At 33.6% G+C, this 15,988-nt stretch overlaps 1 protein-coding gene across 1 annotated transcript in view; it reads left to right on the forward strand.

Moving 5' to 3' along the window:
• The window catches only part of LOC149743773 (uncharacterized), a 105,955-nt gene extending 91,604 nt beyond the window's left edge, over positions 1–14,351 (forward strand). Inside the window, exon 4 of the mRNA XM_089906162.1 lies at positions 321–14,351. Coding sequence (XP_089762288.1) covers positions 321–468 — 148 coding nt within the window. The 3' untranslated portion in view covers positions 469–14,351. The remainder of the gene's footprint in view (positions 1–320) is intronic.
• Positions 14,352–15,988: the final 1,637 nt, after the last annotated feature.

Consider the following 15,988-nt stretch of genomic DNA (forward strand, 5'->3'; position numbering starts at 1 on the left):
CGATTCTAATTCTTTGACTCTGCTGCCCATTATGGTAACCATGCCATTTGGCCACAGCCACCACAGATTCTGTCATCTCCATTCATTTCAGTGAGCTCAGTTTCATGGCATCACTTCCACTGGCATTCTCTGCCTGCAGATAGTAGCCCCATGTTGTTTGAAAATGCTGAGAAATCTCAATCACAGTCTTTATAAAGAACTCTTTTTTCCTTCTAGAGAAAATGGGTAGAGAATGATTAAACAAGTTTTGTATGATAGATCCACTTTAAATTTCTGATTTCTCTCACTCCCTCTTTTTCTCTTGACATCTTTTTCTACAGAATAACAAGGAAGTTCAGGAGTTTCAACTATATTTTGTTAAATCACCTTTGGGTTTATGATTACATCAGCCAACCAAGAAAAACGCTAATCATTCCCAGGCACTTGAGTCAACACATGGAAACCAGAATTTCTCCTTGTTCTGCATAAATCAGCACATTTCAAGCTGATCCAACACTACATTCCTTAGATCCTGATACAACTCCTTTAAGACCTGTTCCTATATTTTTTCCACAGGCTTAGTATTAAAAACATATTCAGAAAAAGGTAAAATTTGAAATGTTAATTATAATTTTATGAATTTGGATGATATAAGCAAATGATAAGCAAATCCCAGGGAAGTAGAAAATCGAAAATAATTATATGACTAAAAATTAAAGAATTTGAAAAGAAGAATTAATAGAAAAAACAATCAAAAACATTAGAAATTCTTTAAAAATACCAATAAATTTGAAATAGGAATTAAAAATTAAACTAAAAAGGATTGTCAAAATACCAAACTCAGGAATGCAGGTTTTATTCCTCCAGATTCTACTGATACTAAAAAGATAAAAAATAATAATAAACGTGTGTAAGTAAATCAATTTAAAAATTAAATAAAATTACAAATCCAGAAAAAAAGAGAACTTAAAACCAACAAAATAATAAATTTAACACACACATGTGCATGTGTGCACACCCACACACATATATAATTCCAGACCAAAATTATTTAAATGATTTAAGGGTGAATTGTGTCAAACATTTAATAAGCAAATAACACAAAACAATGAAATATGGAAAATGAAGCATTTTCCAACAAATTTTATGAAAACCCAATAACTTTGCTAAAACTAAACAAATAAAATAAAAGACAAACCTGAAAAAGGTAGATCATTTTGGTTAATAGCTCAATTTCTGTCATGAACATGATATAAAAATCCTAAGCAAAATATTAACATATCAAACTTATTGATACATAGGACACTATGCCATGGCAACTCTAGTTTCCAAGAACTTAAGGAACCTAAAAGAACCTCAGGAACCTAAATAAGACATTAGGAATAGCTAAGTAAATGGAATATATGAAGTTCATAAAGCTGAAGCTTTTAAATGGAAACAACTTTAATCTTCTTCAAACATGAATAATTACTTTAGTCCCAGTAAAAGTCTTAGCAGATGTGTGTAAATTCACAATCCAAATTACATATCAAATTGCGAGCATCCCATGATAACCTAAACATGTTTGAAAGAACAAATTTGAGGACTTAGGGTAGCTTTTTGAAAATTGTTAATATCTATTTAAGATAGTGTGGTTATTGTCACAGGAATAGCTAATTAGATCAAAGACACCAAATACAGAGATCAGTACACATAAGGTTGCACTACAATACATTGTGAAAGGGATGGTGCTGATACATTCGATTTCCATATGGAAACAGTGAATGGTGTATCAAAGATTCTAGAAAGCAATAGTATAGCCTCTTCAAGTTCAGATGGACAAGTATTTCTTTAAAAGGACTCAAATTTCTTGCTGTAAAAAAAGATAAATGAATTCCATTAAAAAATTTTAAGAATTTTGGTGCATCGAAAGGCATACAGAAAAAAATAATAAAAAGGGCAAAGAATAAAAGTGGAAGAAATATATATGTAATGTTTTATATATATGTATAATGTATAAATGTATGTTATATATGTGTGCATATGTACACACACACATTGGGAAAAAATGATTATTATTACTTTAATTTTTCTTCTCATCCTCACACTGTCCTCTGTTGCTTGGTCTGCAATCACACATATGTTGGACAAATGGAAATTTCCTCATGGATTACAGAGGCTCTGGTACTTTTTAAAAAATACTTCTATTTTGTTATCTTGCTATGCCTTTACATTTACTGATACACTTTTGGGAAATTTTCTGCCTCTTGTCATATTTTGGTAGGATACTGGTCATGATATTTTCTTGTTGAGTGACTGGATTTTGTTTTCTTTCTTAAAGAGTGCTGTAGTTTGTTTTGTCTGGCTGTTAAATTATTTGCAAGTCAATGTGATACTAGCTGTTGTAGAGAATATAAACTGTAACATTTACTCCAGGGATAGTTCAGCCCTATTACTAAGACATGAGTCTTCTGGTGTCTCCACTAAAGGGCCCAGGTGGTCACCAAAAACTATTCATTTGGCCTGTAAATACCTCCAACAGCTACTTGCCCTGCGTGATTAGTGAAAATAGTTTTAAGTTTACAATTTTTCACTTTTTCTTTTCCTGGGCTTTTAGAATTATTCTCCACACTTGCATAATTTCATATTCAGCAAATATCAATTGGGACACTAAGCCTATTTCTGGATTTATTTTTCTTCGTAGTTCCCTTTTTCTAGAACCTAACTTTGTAAGTTTCAGCCATCTCAGCCTCTCCAGATTTCTAGTCTCTACCTCCTCATCTCAGTAAGGCTTTGGACTCTGCTTGGTTTCCCATACCTGATCTTAGAATAAAAAAAAAACACAATGTAATAGGCAGAAAACCTGAGTTAATATCAAAGATAACATTTGTTTTCTTTGTGTCTGTAATCAAAATCATACTTTAGTGTCTAGTGCCTGAAACATTCGTTTGTCTCTTGTCAAGCTTTTTTTGTTTGTTTTTACTATAGTTATTTTTAGGGCATAAGTATGTCTTGTTCTTGTTACTTAATCATGATGTAATTGGATAAATTACCTTAAATGTAGACAAATAAAATGAGAATTAAAAGTATGGTTTCACAGTATTTTATATTTTATAAATACAAGTGCAATGCAGTCATTATTCTCAACATAAATGTTATTAATTCTCCTAAAAGCTAGCATGACAGAATTTTGGCAATTGGCATGTCACCTAAGTAAATAAGTAATACCTGAGGCATATTAATTTTTTATGGTTTTTATTGTAACTAATGACAAACCTGTGAGTAACTTGGTGGAAAAAAATTTTTTTAATGAAATATCACTGTTTTATGTGATCTTCATGTGAAGAGAAATTATATCATTTCCCATCACGTATTATATTTTAATAAAGTCAAGAAAAAATAAGCATAACATTGGTTAAAAAGTAATCATTCTTTTCAAAAATCTTCATGTTAATTCATAGATTTTACACTGCAGTCAAACAGAAACATATATATATATATATACATAAATATATGTATGTATAGTTGAAATGTCAGAATAACCCAGAACAGTACACAGTAGGCAAACTACATCATTCTTTATTGTTAAAATACTGGTTTCCTACTTAATAACATATTTAAGGTTCTTACTTAATCCCTCAAATAATTTTAAGTGAGTGTATTTATTTGTTCTGATGGTTTTATAAATATGATAATTTAAACCAATACATTTCTTCTTTTTGCATTAAAATGTCATTTATTTGTTAAATTTGTCTAACACGCTGGTAAAAGTAAGAAATCATTTTGTGTAGCATGCTGGTAAAAGTAAGAAAAGCTCAGTTTGAAAGAACTATGTTATTTCACATTAATGTTTTTAAGAAGCTAAGCCTTGCAACTATACTACTTGTGGCAGATTGACTCATCTTTCTTTAAAGAGCATAATTAGATATTACAAGCACTCCTTTTTTGTTTTTCCTTTTTTTAAACATTTTTATTGGAGTATAATTGCTTTACAATGGTGTGTTAGTTTCTGCTTTATAACAAAGTGAATCAGTTATACATATACATATATCCCCATATCTCTTCCCTCTTCTGTCTCCCTCCCTCCCACCCTCCCTATCCCGCCCTTCTAGCTGGCCACAAAGCACCGAGCGGATCTCCCTGTGCTATGTGACTGCTTCCCACTAGCTATGTATTTTACATTTGGTAGTGTATATGTCCATATATACGCTACCACTCTCTCACTTTGTCCCAGCTTACCCTTCCCCCTCCCCCTGTCCTCAAGTCCATTCTCTAGTAGGTCTGCGTCTTTATTCCCGTCTTGCCTCTAGGTTCTTCATGACATTTTATATATATGTGTTAGCATACGGTATTTGTTTTTCTCTTTCTGACTTACTTCACTCTATATGACAGACTCTAGGTCCATCCACCTCGCTACAAATAACTCAATTTCGTTTTTTTATGGCTGAGTAATATTCCATTGTATATGTGTGCCACATCTTCTTTATCCATTCATCTGTTGATGGACACTTAGGTTGCTTCCATGACCTGGCTATTGTAAATAGAGCTGCGATGAACATTGTGGTACATGACTTTTTGAATTATGGTTTTCTCAGGGTATAGGCACAGTAGTGGGATTGCTGGGTCGTATGGTAGTTCTATTTGTAGTCTTGTTTTTGTTTTTGTTTTTTTGTGGTACGCAGGCCTCTCACTGTTGTGGCCTCTCCTGTTGCGGAGCACAGGCTCCGGACGCGCAGGCTCAGCGGCCATGGCTCATGGGCCTAGCCACTCCACAGTATGTGGGATCTTCCCAGACCGGGGCACGAACCCGTGTCCCCTGCATTGGCAGGCAGACTCTCAACCACTGTGCCACCAGGGAAGCCCTAATCATTTGTTTTTATATGTAGTCTGGAACTTTTCCACAAGTAAATCATGTATATTAGAATATTTCTGTCCCCATTGGCATAAAGTAAAGGGAATGCTTTATGATATTTGGCTACCCTTTTCAGTGTTTCACAAAGGTATTGGAATCTATGATATCTTCTCTGTGTCTTGCATCCTTACAAATTTTAGGTGGATTCTGTCTGTCTGGATAACTATATAATAGTGATGGTGATGACAGCAGTTATGAATGCCAATCCTCTTAACAAACATAATTTACTTTTTCTCAATTTATTCATACTTTGCTTTCAGATTTATCCAATATGCATATAGGAAAGATAATAGCACATGGACAAATTAATATGAGCACAGTGCATTCTAGGTGGCTTACTCTGGGAGGAAAGAATTGTGACCAGAAATGAGTTTTCTCAAATCTGTACAAAAAGAGCATTTCAGAACAATACAATTTAATGTAATGTAATGGACATATATAGTTATAGAATTTTAAAATTAGTATTCGTATTAAAAAAGATTGATTTTAAAATTAGTATTCGTATTAAAAAAGATTGATTAAATAATGCAAGAAGGGCTTCCCTAGTGGCGCAGTGGTTGAGAGTCCGCCTGCTGATGCAGGGAATGCGGGTTCGTGCCCCGGTCCAGGAGGGTCCCGCCTGCCGCAGAGCGGCTGGGCCCGTGGGCTGTGGCCGCTGGGCCTTTGCATCTGGAGCCTGTGCTCCGCAATGGGAGAGGCCGCAGCAGTGAGAGGCCCAAGTACCTAAAAAATAAAAAAATATAATACAAGAAAAGGACTCAATGAGTTAATTACTGACATTAAAAATAAATGTATATATGCAAGTCTTACTATACAAGGCATAAAAGAAAATACACTATAAAATTCTGATTATAAATATTCAGATATAAATCTAAATTCCATTTTCCCCAAAGGCTTGTGGTTTTGATGGCATTATTTTGGATAGTACATTAATTTTAATCAACATGTATGTCAGGTTTTAGCAAAGCTGGATGTAATTGTTATGAATTTGCTGAAATGAAGTGATAAATGAAAGAAATAGAGGAAGAGAGGATGAAGCAGAATGGAAGACAGGAGAGAGGGATGGAGAGAAATGTAGAAAGAAAGTTCCAGGCACTGTGGTAGGGAACTTAGCATGTATTAGTTTATAGAGACAGAGGGACAAATAACTTAAGTATTGATGGATATATATTAGATAGGTAGAGAGTAATGTGGAGGGTGTTAGTGGTGGGATGAGCATCATGATCAATATTTGGGAGTTGAAATGAGTACTGTAGAAAGATCAGCTCTCTAATCAGTGCACCTTTACTCCCAGAGCATGGGATTTTTCTAAGAGCAGTTGTTAAGCTTTGAGAATATTGTTGATTTAGTTCTGTCTTCCTGTTGAATATCAGCTTTCCAAAGGAGTAACACATTTATCTGAATTTCTATCTTCAGTGTGTAACATTTCAGTGTCTTGTAAAATCAGTGTCTGATGTATAGAATATCAATAGATTGATAGTGAGCAAATTAATGGGAGAGTCAACATAGGGAAGCAATGTTGAATAATTTTGAAATGCAAACTGACTTCTAGTTTTGGAAGCCTTTAATGTAACATTAAATGTTTAGCTCCATTAATCTATAACGATTGACCAGCTGACATATATTGAGACTCTGATGTGCCAAGCAGCTAGCTACTAGACAAAGTTAAAAGAGAAAACAAGATTCCTCCTAGAGTAGTGGGAAAAAAACATACAAATAGAAAAGTTCAATAAATTCCCATATGGGCTATGAATCATTTATGTAGTTGCCATATTAGGACACTCTTATGGGTTGAATTATGTTTCCCTAAAATTCATATGTTGAAGTCCTAAACTCCAGTATCTCAGAATGTGACTTGATCTGGAGATAGGATCTTTATAGACTTAATAAAATTAAAATGAGGTCATTAGGATGGGCCCTAATCCAATATAGAAGGGAAAAGTTGGACATACACACACAGAGGGAAGATAATGTGAAGAGACATAGGAAGAAGACAGCCATCTACAGGTCAAGGAGAAAGCTCTAGAACAGAAACTTCCCTCACAGCTCTCAGAAAGAACTAACCCTGCCGACACTTTGGTTTTGAAATTTTGGTCTTCAGAATGGTGAGAAAATAAATTTCTGTTGTTTAAGGCCATACAGTCTGTAATACTTTGTAACAACAGCCCTAGACAATTAGTACAGGCACTCTGACAGATATTGTGTATTGGTTCCAAGTTCTGTTCCCATCCTCCTTAGCTCTCCACAGTTTCACAGGGGACCTAAAAACCACACTGCCTAGACTCCCTCAACAGCTGTTTTCTACTCAGTTGCTGTTATTGGGATTCCCTGATAGGAAATAAGGGAATATAAAAGAGAAAGTGTCATTTCTCACTCTGACTGCAGTAGAAGAATCAGCAGATTTGGGTACCTCCAGGAAACTGTGGGCTGCAACACCATTGGCAGCACAACAGGGGAGGCTCCAGATGAAAAGGTAGACTAGTGGGCTCCAGCTAGCATGGTAGCATCTTCCACATTTCTATGAAATCTTCGTTTTTCCTTTTTGCAATTTTAGGCCATCTAAAATAATTTGTGACTAAATGTTTATGTGCTTGAAACATCCAGAAGATGTTTTAGTTCTCCTGTCTGTACACTGACTGATACAGAATAGACTACAGAAATGAGTAGAAGAGAGAGAAATTCAGATGAAGAAACACCTTCAATGGGGAAATAGGACTACAGGCTAGAAGGTGTGAAAGTTTCCAACTGGTTGTGGTAACAGTACATAATATAATAAAATTACAATAGCCTACTTTGTTGAATAGAATGTGTTTGGAGGTGAGGATGGTAATATAGGGGTAGGCCAAATCAAAAAGGGCAGCACAGGTAGATTAAGGAGGTTTGATTTCTCCATAGTAGTTTATATTTTCATATTTGTCAACAGCTTTGATGTTGTAAAATTTTTATGAGGAAGGACAGGCAGGCATTATTATTTCCATGTTACAAAAAAGCAAATTACAGGTCAGTTGAAGTTAGCCAGTTGTATGGCTAATTTAATATTCGAGTTTTACTATTTCTTTTTTCACAATTTTTTAAAAAATTAACAAAAACATATTTTTGAGGCATTACAACTGTCTTATATTGATTTGGTTCTGAATATCATTCCCTGTAATGTTATCCAACATGTTTTAGCCTGTTTCTCAATATTATTTTTTAAGAAGATATTACAGCTTCTTTCTTATTCAACTACTTTAAAAAGTAGTTGAAACATGTTAATCTTAAATCTCAATTCTCTATGTTTTCTTCAAATTTTATTTAAAAAATCTTATTTATGCAGATGTTATAAAGTAAATTCAAATGCAAACTATCAGTAGAGAATATACAAGGGAAGGATGGAGAGTCTCTTTTATGCTAAAAATGAATGTCTAGATATTAGTCCGTTCAAGAAATATTTAACTCTATTACAAACTAATTTATGGTAGCATTCAAGAAATGATGTGGAAGCTGAAAGTCATTCTGCTTTACAAACTTCAATCCACATAAGTAAACTTACTTGAGACGATATAGTTTGACAAAGAACATCCTTGAATATCAGAGACCATAAACTATATACCTGGGGAAAAGCCAACCTCAAAAGAATTTCAGAGCATAAGAAGTGTATAAAAATGAGCAGGAATTAATTACATTTCTGTAATTGTGTGTGTGACTGCCAGCACAGACTGCCCTGCATTTGATCTCTTCTTTATAAATTATGTCAGTGTACATAAAAACACATTTGACTTCCTGGGAAGCAATTAAATCAATAGAAAAGGTAATAATTATATTAGACTTAGGCTAATATTTTAAAACATTTAGGAAAATGGACATTGTGAAATGACACTAGCCACAGTAATAAATATTCTTAGGTTAACTGATATGTACACATGGGTTTTCATTTCTCAGTAATGAGAGTGGGCAATGAGCTCATTCTCTAGTGGAAGAAAATATTGAATTTATATTCTGGATAAGTCACCAACTGGATAAACTTCAGTGAGACATTTAAACTCTGTAAATTGAATTACTTATTTATAAAAATATGGGATAAAAAACCTCAAACATTTGTGATGACTGAGATCTTATTTAACATATTAAGATTTAGGAAGTGCTCAATAAATATTTGTTAATAGCCTATTTTCAAAATGCTTTCATCTTTTATGAAAGGAATTATATATGGTAAAAAACTGTTTGGAGGAGAAATAACAGTGAGCCTGATAATGGTAATAAAAATGTCAATTGTTAATGTTCATTATATTTAGTTTATTTTGTTGCTAAAGTCAGCCTTAAAAAATTGGAACTTTCTACCTCAGTCTATCCTTAGCTTTGCAGTACAAATTCAAGTGTTTTCACTTATCACAATTTAGAATTCTTAGTAAATATTTCACAGTAAACTCGAGGAAAAGGCTACCCATAAATTAAAGAGTGATTAAGATACATAAAATTTAACTTTTATTATTTCCTAAATTAGTAATTTTATTTTCCTCTCTGTTTTTTTCTACATGACACCAAAATAAACTAAGTGCAACTAATTAGAGGGTGATAGGCTTATGGACAAAACCTATGGTGATAGGTTTTGTGTGGATCTATAGTGGTGTAAGGCCAGGGGAGGGGGATGTTGAAATTTTCAATAAAGGCAAGATAGATCTGAGTGAGAAGGCAACATTTGAGTGAAGTTATGTAATAAGAGTGTGATCCAAATGAATTTCTGGTACAGGAAAGCTCTAGTAGGAGGGAAGAGCCAATGCAGGAGGAGGGCCTGATGCAGAATTATGCCTGGAATCTTTGGGGAATATCAAGTTCAGTTTGAACAAATGGGAAACTAAAAGGAGAATGAAGTAAGAGAAGTCAGTGGGAAGTAGGGAGAGAATGGGTGCAAACATTTAGGGCTTCTTAGGTACCTGCTACTGAGAGATAATATATTATCATGGTTGGAAGCGTAGACTCTGCAAAAAGACTTCCTGGCCTCAAATCATATACTACCATTATTAGCCAGAGTATGGGTCAAGAAAATGATCTTTTTGTGCTTTAGTTACTCCATTTGTAAAATTGTGATAATGCTGCCAACATAATAAGATTGTTCTTAGCTATTATTTTATACTAGAGACATAGGGAGCCATAGACTTTTTAGCAGAGCAGCAATATAATCTGACTTATTAAAAATTTACTCTGGTTCAAGTATTGATAATATGCAGTAGGAAGGAAGCATGAAAAAGTAAAACTAAGAACACTCAGGAAGCTATTACAATAATTCATGTGAGAGACAATTGAATACCTTGTGCTGATAGTGGGGGTATTGAGAAGTTTTAGATTTTAGACATATGTTGACGAAATGTAAACAGGAGTTAATGACTGATTGGATATGGAACTATGATAAACAAGAGTCAAGGAAAACTTCAGTATTTTTCACCTGAGCAACAGAAATGATGGGACCACCTGAAATGGAGAAGAGTGGTATAGAACAAAAAATGAGATATAAAGCCAGTAAGTTTTGAAAGTAGAAAATTTGAGCTTTCTATCACATACTGATTGGACAGTTGGATATAAATATTGACTAGACAGTTGGATTGTATGAGTGGACAGGGAATAAGGCTTGAAATATAAATTCTTAAATGTCAGAATATTGATGATATTTAACCCATGAAACTATATGAATTCATGGAGTAAGTCGACATGCACACACATGCTATATATATATATATATATATATATATATGTAATTTCCTAAGGAGATATATACCCACACACTTTCTTGAACATAATTGATGAACTGATGTGTTTTATAATATACACCTGGAAGAAAACCCTTAACAATATAGTGACTTCTGTTATGAATCAGTCATTAAATTATACAAGTTTCTTCCTGGGCAAACTTGTCTTGTGTATATTATTTGGCAAGTGGTAGATACTTGAAAAACAGAGAAAGCCAGTATCTATTTCTGAATCATGGCTTATAGCATGAAAGGATAAATTGAGTGAAGGGTCAGTAGAGCAGAGCTGAGCACAAGATCTCTCCTGCTGTGAACACAGACTTGCCATGGATGTCACATTCAGCTTCTTGAGTAGCTTCAAAGTGTCACTATGAGCCATCCTCACCATCAACTGAAAAAGACAGCCTCACAAATCAACCAGACCTCTAATGCTGAATTCCTAAGGAGGTGCATGAAAGTAGGTAAAGCTAGAAATTGTTTCTCGGTTTATTACAGAGAATCCGCTAAAGGATAAGCTGGGAGCACAATGTCAAGCAAAAAGATATAACTTAAGACACATTAGAATATTTCCACCTGGTAGATGAGAAGATAGAAAAAAACAGTTTATTTTGAGGACTGAGAAAATCTTTGCCTAGTGCAGCAAACCAATAACCAATGTAAATATAGGTCTAAAGGATTGATTGAGTTGTGAACAAATATAGTAGCACTAAAAGCTTAGAGATTTTCATAAAGGGTACTGAAAAAGGAAATACACCCCAGTCCTATTTAGTAAGTTCTTTATCTTGATGAACACATATCACTATTAAGAAATATAAATTATGGTTTCTTTATAACATTACTTAAATTGTGTGTTGGACTTCAGTAATAGAATTGCAATTATTTATTTTTATTCTGAAAAACTAGATTATAGATAAAATGATTTAAAAATTTATGCAATAGTTTGCAAAAAAAAAGGGGGGGGCATTCTAAATGCCAGAAGTGAAGAATGCACTGAGCACTAGACAGAGGTAAATAAGATAATACAGCAACAGTCCTGTGAAATTATTGAAATAGTGATGGTTTGAGTACTGTGCTTTCAGGCGTACAAAATTCCTATAGAGTAGATTCTGTCAAAGGCCTTTAGTATTAGTGGTAAGGGAACTAACTAAATCTGCCACCAGAGAAAATTAAGCTTGCCTTTGTCATAACTCTGTGTGGGGCAACAATTCTCACAAGAAATCAAAAGAGTAGCCCTGCAACTTTGATGTGTTTGAACATGAATTTACACTATGCTCATAATATGGGGATATCCTAAGCTGAGATAGTAGCAATTAAACAATGATCCTGGTGTCATGAAAATCCTAGGGAGTCTAGAAATCAAATGCAAAATTGCTCTGGAGGGACACATTGGTCCATGTAGGATTTATAAAGGAGAAAATCAAAAGAGGCCAGATTAAGATGAGCTCACAAGCTCAAAATCAGAAATTACAAAGTTCATAGTAAGTGAAAGTCATCAGTCACAAGCACCAGGAGAACTCAAGCTATTGGATTTAAAACCTCAAAGTAAAACCCAAGAGCATGAGATCATGGGATGACAGAAAAACTGCACACACATGTATACATACATATAGCCTAAATGTCTAAAAGGATTAAAGAGATAGCAGTGCCTTCTGCTTACATGCAGTAAGCTTGGGAAGACAGAACCTTAATTTAGCAGTGGGGAAATTTAAGAATGAAGTAAACCCATCCCCATAGAGCTTCCAGAAGCCATACTAATTGGTGACAGTAAACTCTGAAAGGTAAAGGAAGGTGACCTTTACAGCAGGTGGACCGGTTGAAAGTCTAATTGAGAAGAAATTATACCCAAGTATCCTCCCCCATTCCAAGCAGGCAGGAGATTGTAACTTCCCTACTTAAGAGAAGACTCAGAATTATACTCTAGAGTGTAAAATATAAATTTTCTTTCTTGGAGGAAAAGTTGAAGCTTGGGAGACGATCACATGAGGATTAAGGAACACCCAAGGGCTTTTTCTGCTATTTGGTATTCTAACTGGGACAAAGGTATTCACACTTAAGGCAGGAGACGGACATTATCTTCTCTACAATATATGGGAAGTCCAAGCAAATGAAAAAATAACTAAATAAAAAATATTATCACCAGGGATATCTACAATAAGTGCCAGCAAGATCAGTCTACAGTAAGGATAGAGAGGCCAAGTATTGCCACACACCTGTTAGTTGACCTTGCTTTTTAGTATCCCTATCTTATACATAAGATGCTTGATCAAGATCACCAGGAAAGAAAATAATATGAAAACAAACCAAAGCAACTTGAGAGAATCAGTTTATTTATGGGGAAGAAATACTACTATTATCCTTAAAGATATGAGAGAATACTGCATCCTTCAAAAGTCAGATGTAATATACCTTTATATTAATATATAATACATATATATGGCATAAATATATATATGTGTGTGTGTGTATATATATATATATATATATATATATATATATATACACACACTTCTGATACAATGCTGAATAGAAAGCAGACAGTCTTGTTCCTGAGCTCAAGGGGAAAGTATTCGATCTTCCATCGTAAGGAAGATATTTGTTGTAGCCTTATCAAAGATGCTCTATATCAGGATAAGGATGTCTCTGTGGCAGCCAGGGGAGTGCTCCACTCAGAACTCTCTTCAAGAGAGAATCTGTGTTGGAAAGAGTAAAGTTACTTGAGAGCCTCCAATTGCCATAACTTAAGGATCTTCCAGAACATTTTATCAAACCACACTCTTCCCAGACTACTCCCAGCCAATGACTGAACATGGTTCAGGTACTTGAGCTATGATACATATTCCTGCCTAATATGTGATTCCTTAAATGGGACATCTTTGTCCTGAGGCTCTGATCATCCTGGCCAATACTTTGTCAGAGCTGCATCACAGGCTGAAGCTCTTTCTATCCTTCCTTTTCTTCTCTCCCTGCATTTAGGTTTGAGGGTCCATTTTTCTCTATGCTCCATTTTTCCACTACTGCTCCATTTTCCTCTATGCTCCCCAGTGTAGAATTCTATACCTAGTTAAATATCATTTAAAATGGAAACAAAATAAATATTTTATAACATGAAATATGAGATAATTATCTCCAGGAGATCCATACTGAAAAATGTTAAATGTTGTTCTTCAGACAAAAAGAAAGTAACAACCAAATGGAAATAGGGATCTACACAAAAGAATAAAGAGTACTTGGAATAAACATGGGTCAGAAAATAGACTCTGCTTAAATTATACTAATTTAGAGTTGTTTTTATGGTCCATCTTATTAATTACCTTAGTTAATGTACTATGTACACTTGAGAGGAATATTTAAGCTTCAGTGGTAAGTTGTATTTGTCCTTTAGATGTCAGTTAGGTCAATTAGATCCACAGAACTTAAGTTGGTTGATAGTACTGATCAAATATCTGTATCTTTACTCATTTGTCTACACTTTCTCTATCAATTACTAAGAGAGTATTATTGAAATATTTAACATTTATTATGGATTTGTCTACTATTTTTAGCTTTGTCAATTTTTCTTCAAGTATCTTATAGCTCTGTTAGTGGGTAAACACTTAGGATTGTTAGATCTTCTTGAATAATTGATCCTCCTTTAATTATAAAATACCCTTTTTAACTCTGGTAATACATTTGACTTGAAATCTACCTTGTCAGGTATTATTATAGCCACTACAGCCTACTTTAGCTTAGTGTTTTCATAGTATGTAATTTTCAACATTTTAGTTTCAGCCACTATGTCTTTTTTTTTTAATGTGTTTCTTATAAGCAACATATAATGTGGTTTTACTTCATCATCTGGTCTGAAAATCCTTGCCTTTTCATGAAGAATCTTAATTCAAACATATAAAATTAATAATGGATTTGTCTGGGTTAAGATTCCTGTCTTGGTATTTGGTTTTAATTTATCCCATTTGTTTTTGTTTTTGATTTTTTTTTTGTTCATCCTCTTGAACAATTTTATACAAGTTTCCTGGTTAAATATTTTATTCTTCTTCATTAACAATCTTGTCTCTTATTTTCCTGGCAATACCTTTTTTTTAAAAAAAAATTTAATTTTTTATACAATTTTTAAAAGTTACTTTCCATTTACAGTTATTACAAAATATTGGCTATATTCCCCGTGTTGTACAATACCTCTTTCATCCTATCTTACATCCAATAGTTTGTACCTCCCACTCCCCTACCCCTACATTACCCTTCACCTCTCCCACTGGTAACCACTAGTTTATTCTCTTTATCTCTGAGTCTGCTTATTTTTTTAATATTCACCAGTTTGTTGTATCTTTTAGATTCCACATATAAGTCATCTCATACCATATTTGTCTCTCTGTCTCACTTGTTTTACTTAGCATAATGCTCTCCAAGTCCATCCATGTTGCTGCAAATGACAAAATTCTGATCATTTTTATGGCTCAGTAGTATTCCATTGTGTGTATATATATACCATATCTTCTTTATCCATTCATCTATTGATGGACACTTAGGCTGCTACCATATCTTGGCAATTGTAAATAATGCTGCTATGAACATTGGGGTACATGTATCTCTTCAAATTAGTGTTTTTGTTTTTATTTCTTTGGTTTTTGTCCTCTGCCTATTTGTGGTGAGTGTACCCTTTATTGACTTATTATCTATATATTTTTGAGTTTGCTATGCTAGAGATATTAATACATAATAATATGATATTTCATAATCATTTTACAAAACATCAAACCATATCACAGTAAAATATATTTACTTCCCTTCAAATATTTGTGGACATCTTATATTTTACTTCCTTCTGTATTATAAACCCTCTAACATTTTACTCTAAAGAGTCACTAGGTTTTTAACAATTTAAAAAATATAAAAATACAAATACTAAAACAATGATGTTCTGTTATTTCCCTAGAGATATTCTTTTTCTGGGTCTTCATCACATATATAAATCTGGCTTTTTATCTGTTTTCCATTCCACTTGAAGAATTTAGTTTAACCATTTATTATAGTGCATTTACTAGATGCAAATACTTTCAGGCTTTGCCTGGAAATGTCCTTTAAAATCCATTAAAATTTAAGCAATATTTTTACTGAATATAAAATTGTAGCTAAAAATTAGTATTTATTTTCTATTTATTTATGTTTTATTTTTTATTTATTTATGTTTTCCCTGATGGGATGTTGACATCATTAGTCACTCATTTTGTTGTTCTACTATATGTAATGAGTATTTTTAGCCTTGTCCCTTAAGATTTATCCTTTTTTGGTTTTAAATAATTAATTTATAACATGCTGGGTGTGGTTTCCTTTGTATATTATTTGCTTGGAGTTTTGCTGAATTTCTTGCACATATACAATAATATCTTTCATCAATCTG

Source organism: Delphinapterus leucas, unplaced genomic scaffold (assembly GCF_059928025.1).
Source record: "Delphinapterus leucas isolate spDelLeu-1000000601 "Yukka" unplaced genomic scaffold, BTC_Dleu_Yukka2 spDelLeu_asBTCV2_sq81, whole genome shotgun sequence".
NCBI classification, from domain to species: domain Eukaryota; kingdom Metazoa; phylum Chordata; class Mammalia; order Artiodactyla; family Monodontidae; genus Delphinapterus; species Delphinapterus leucas.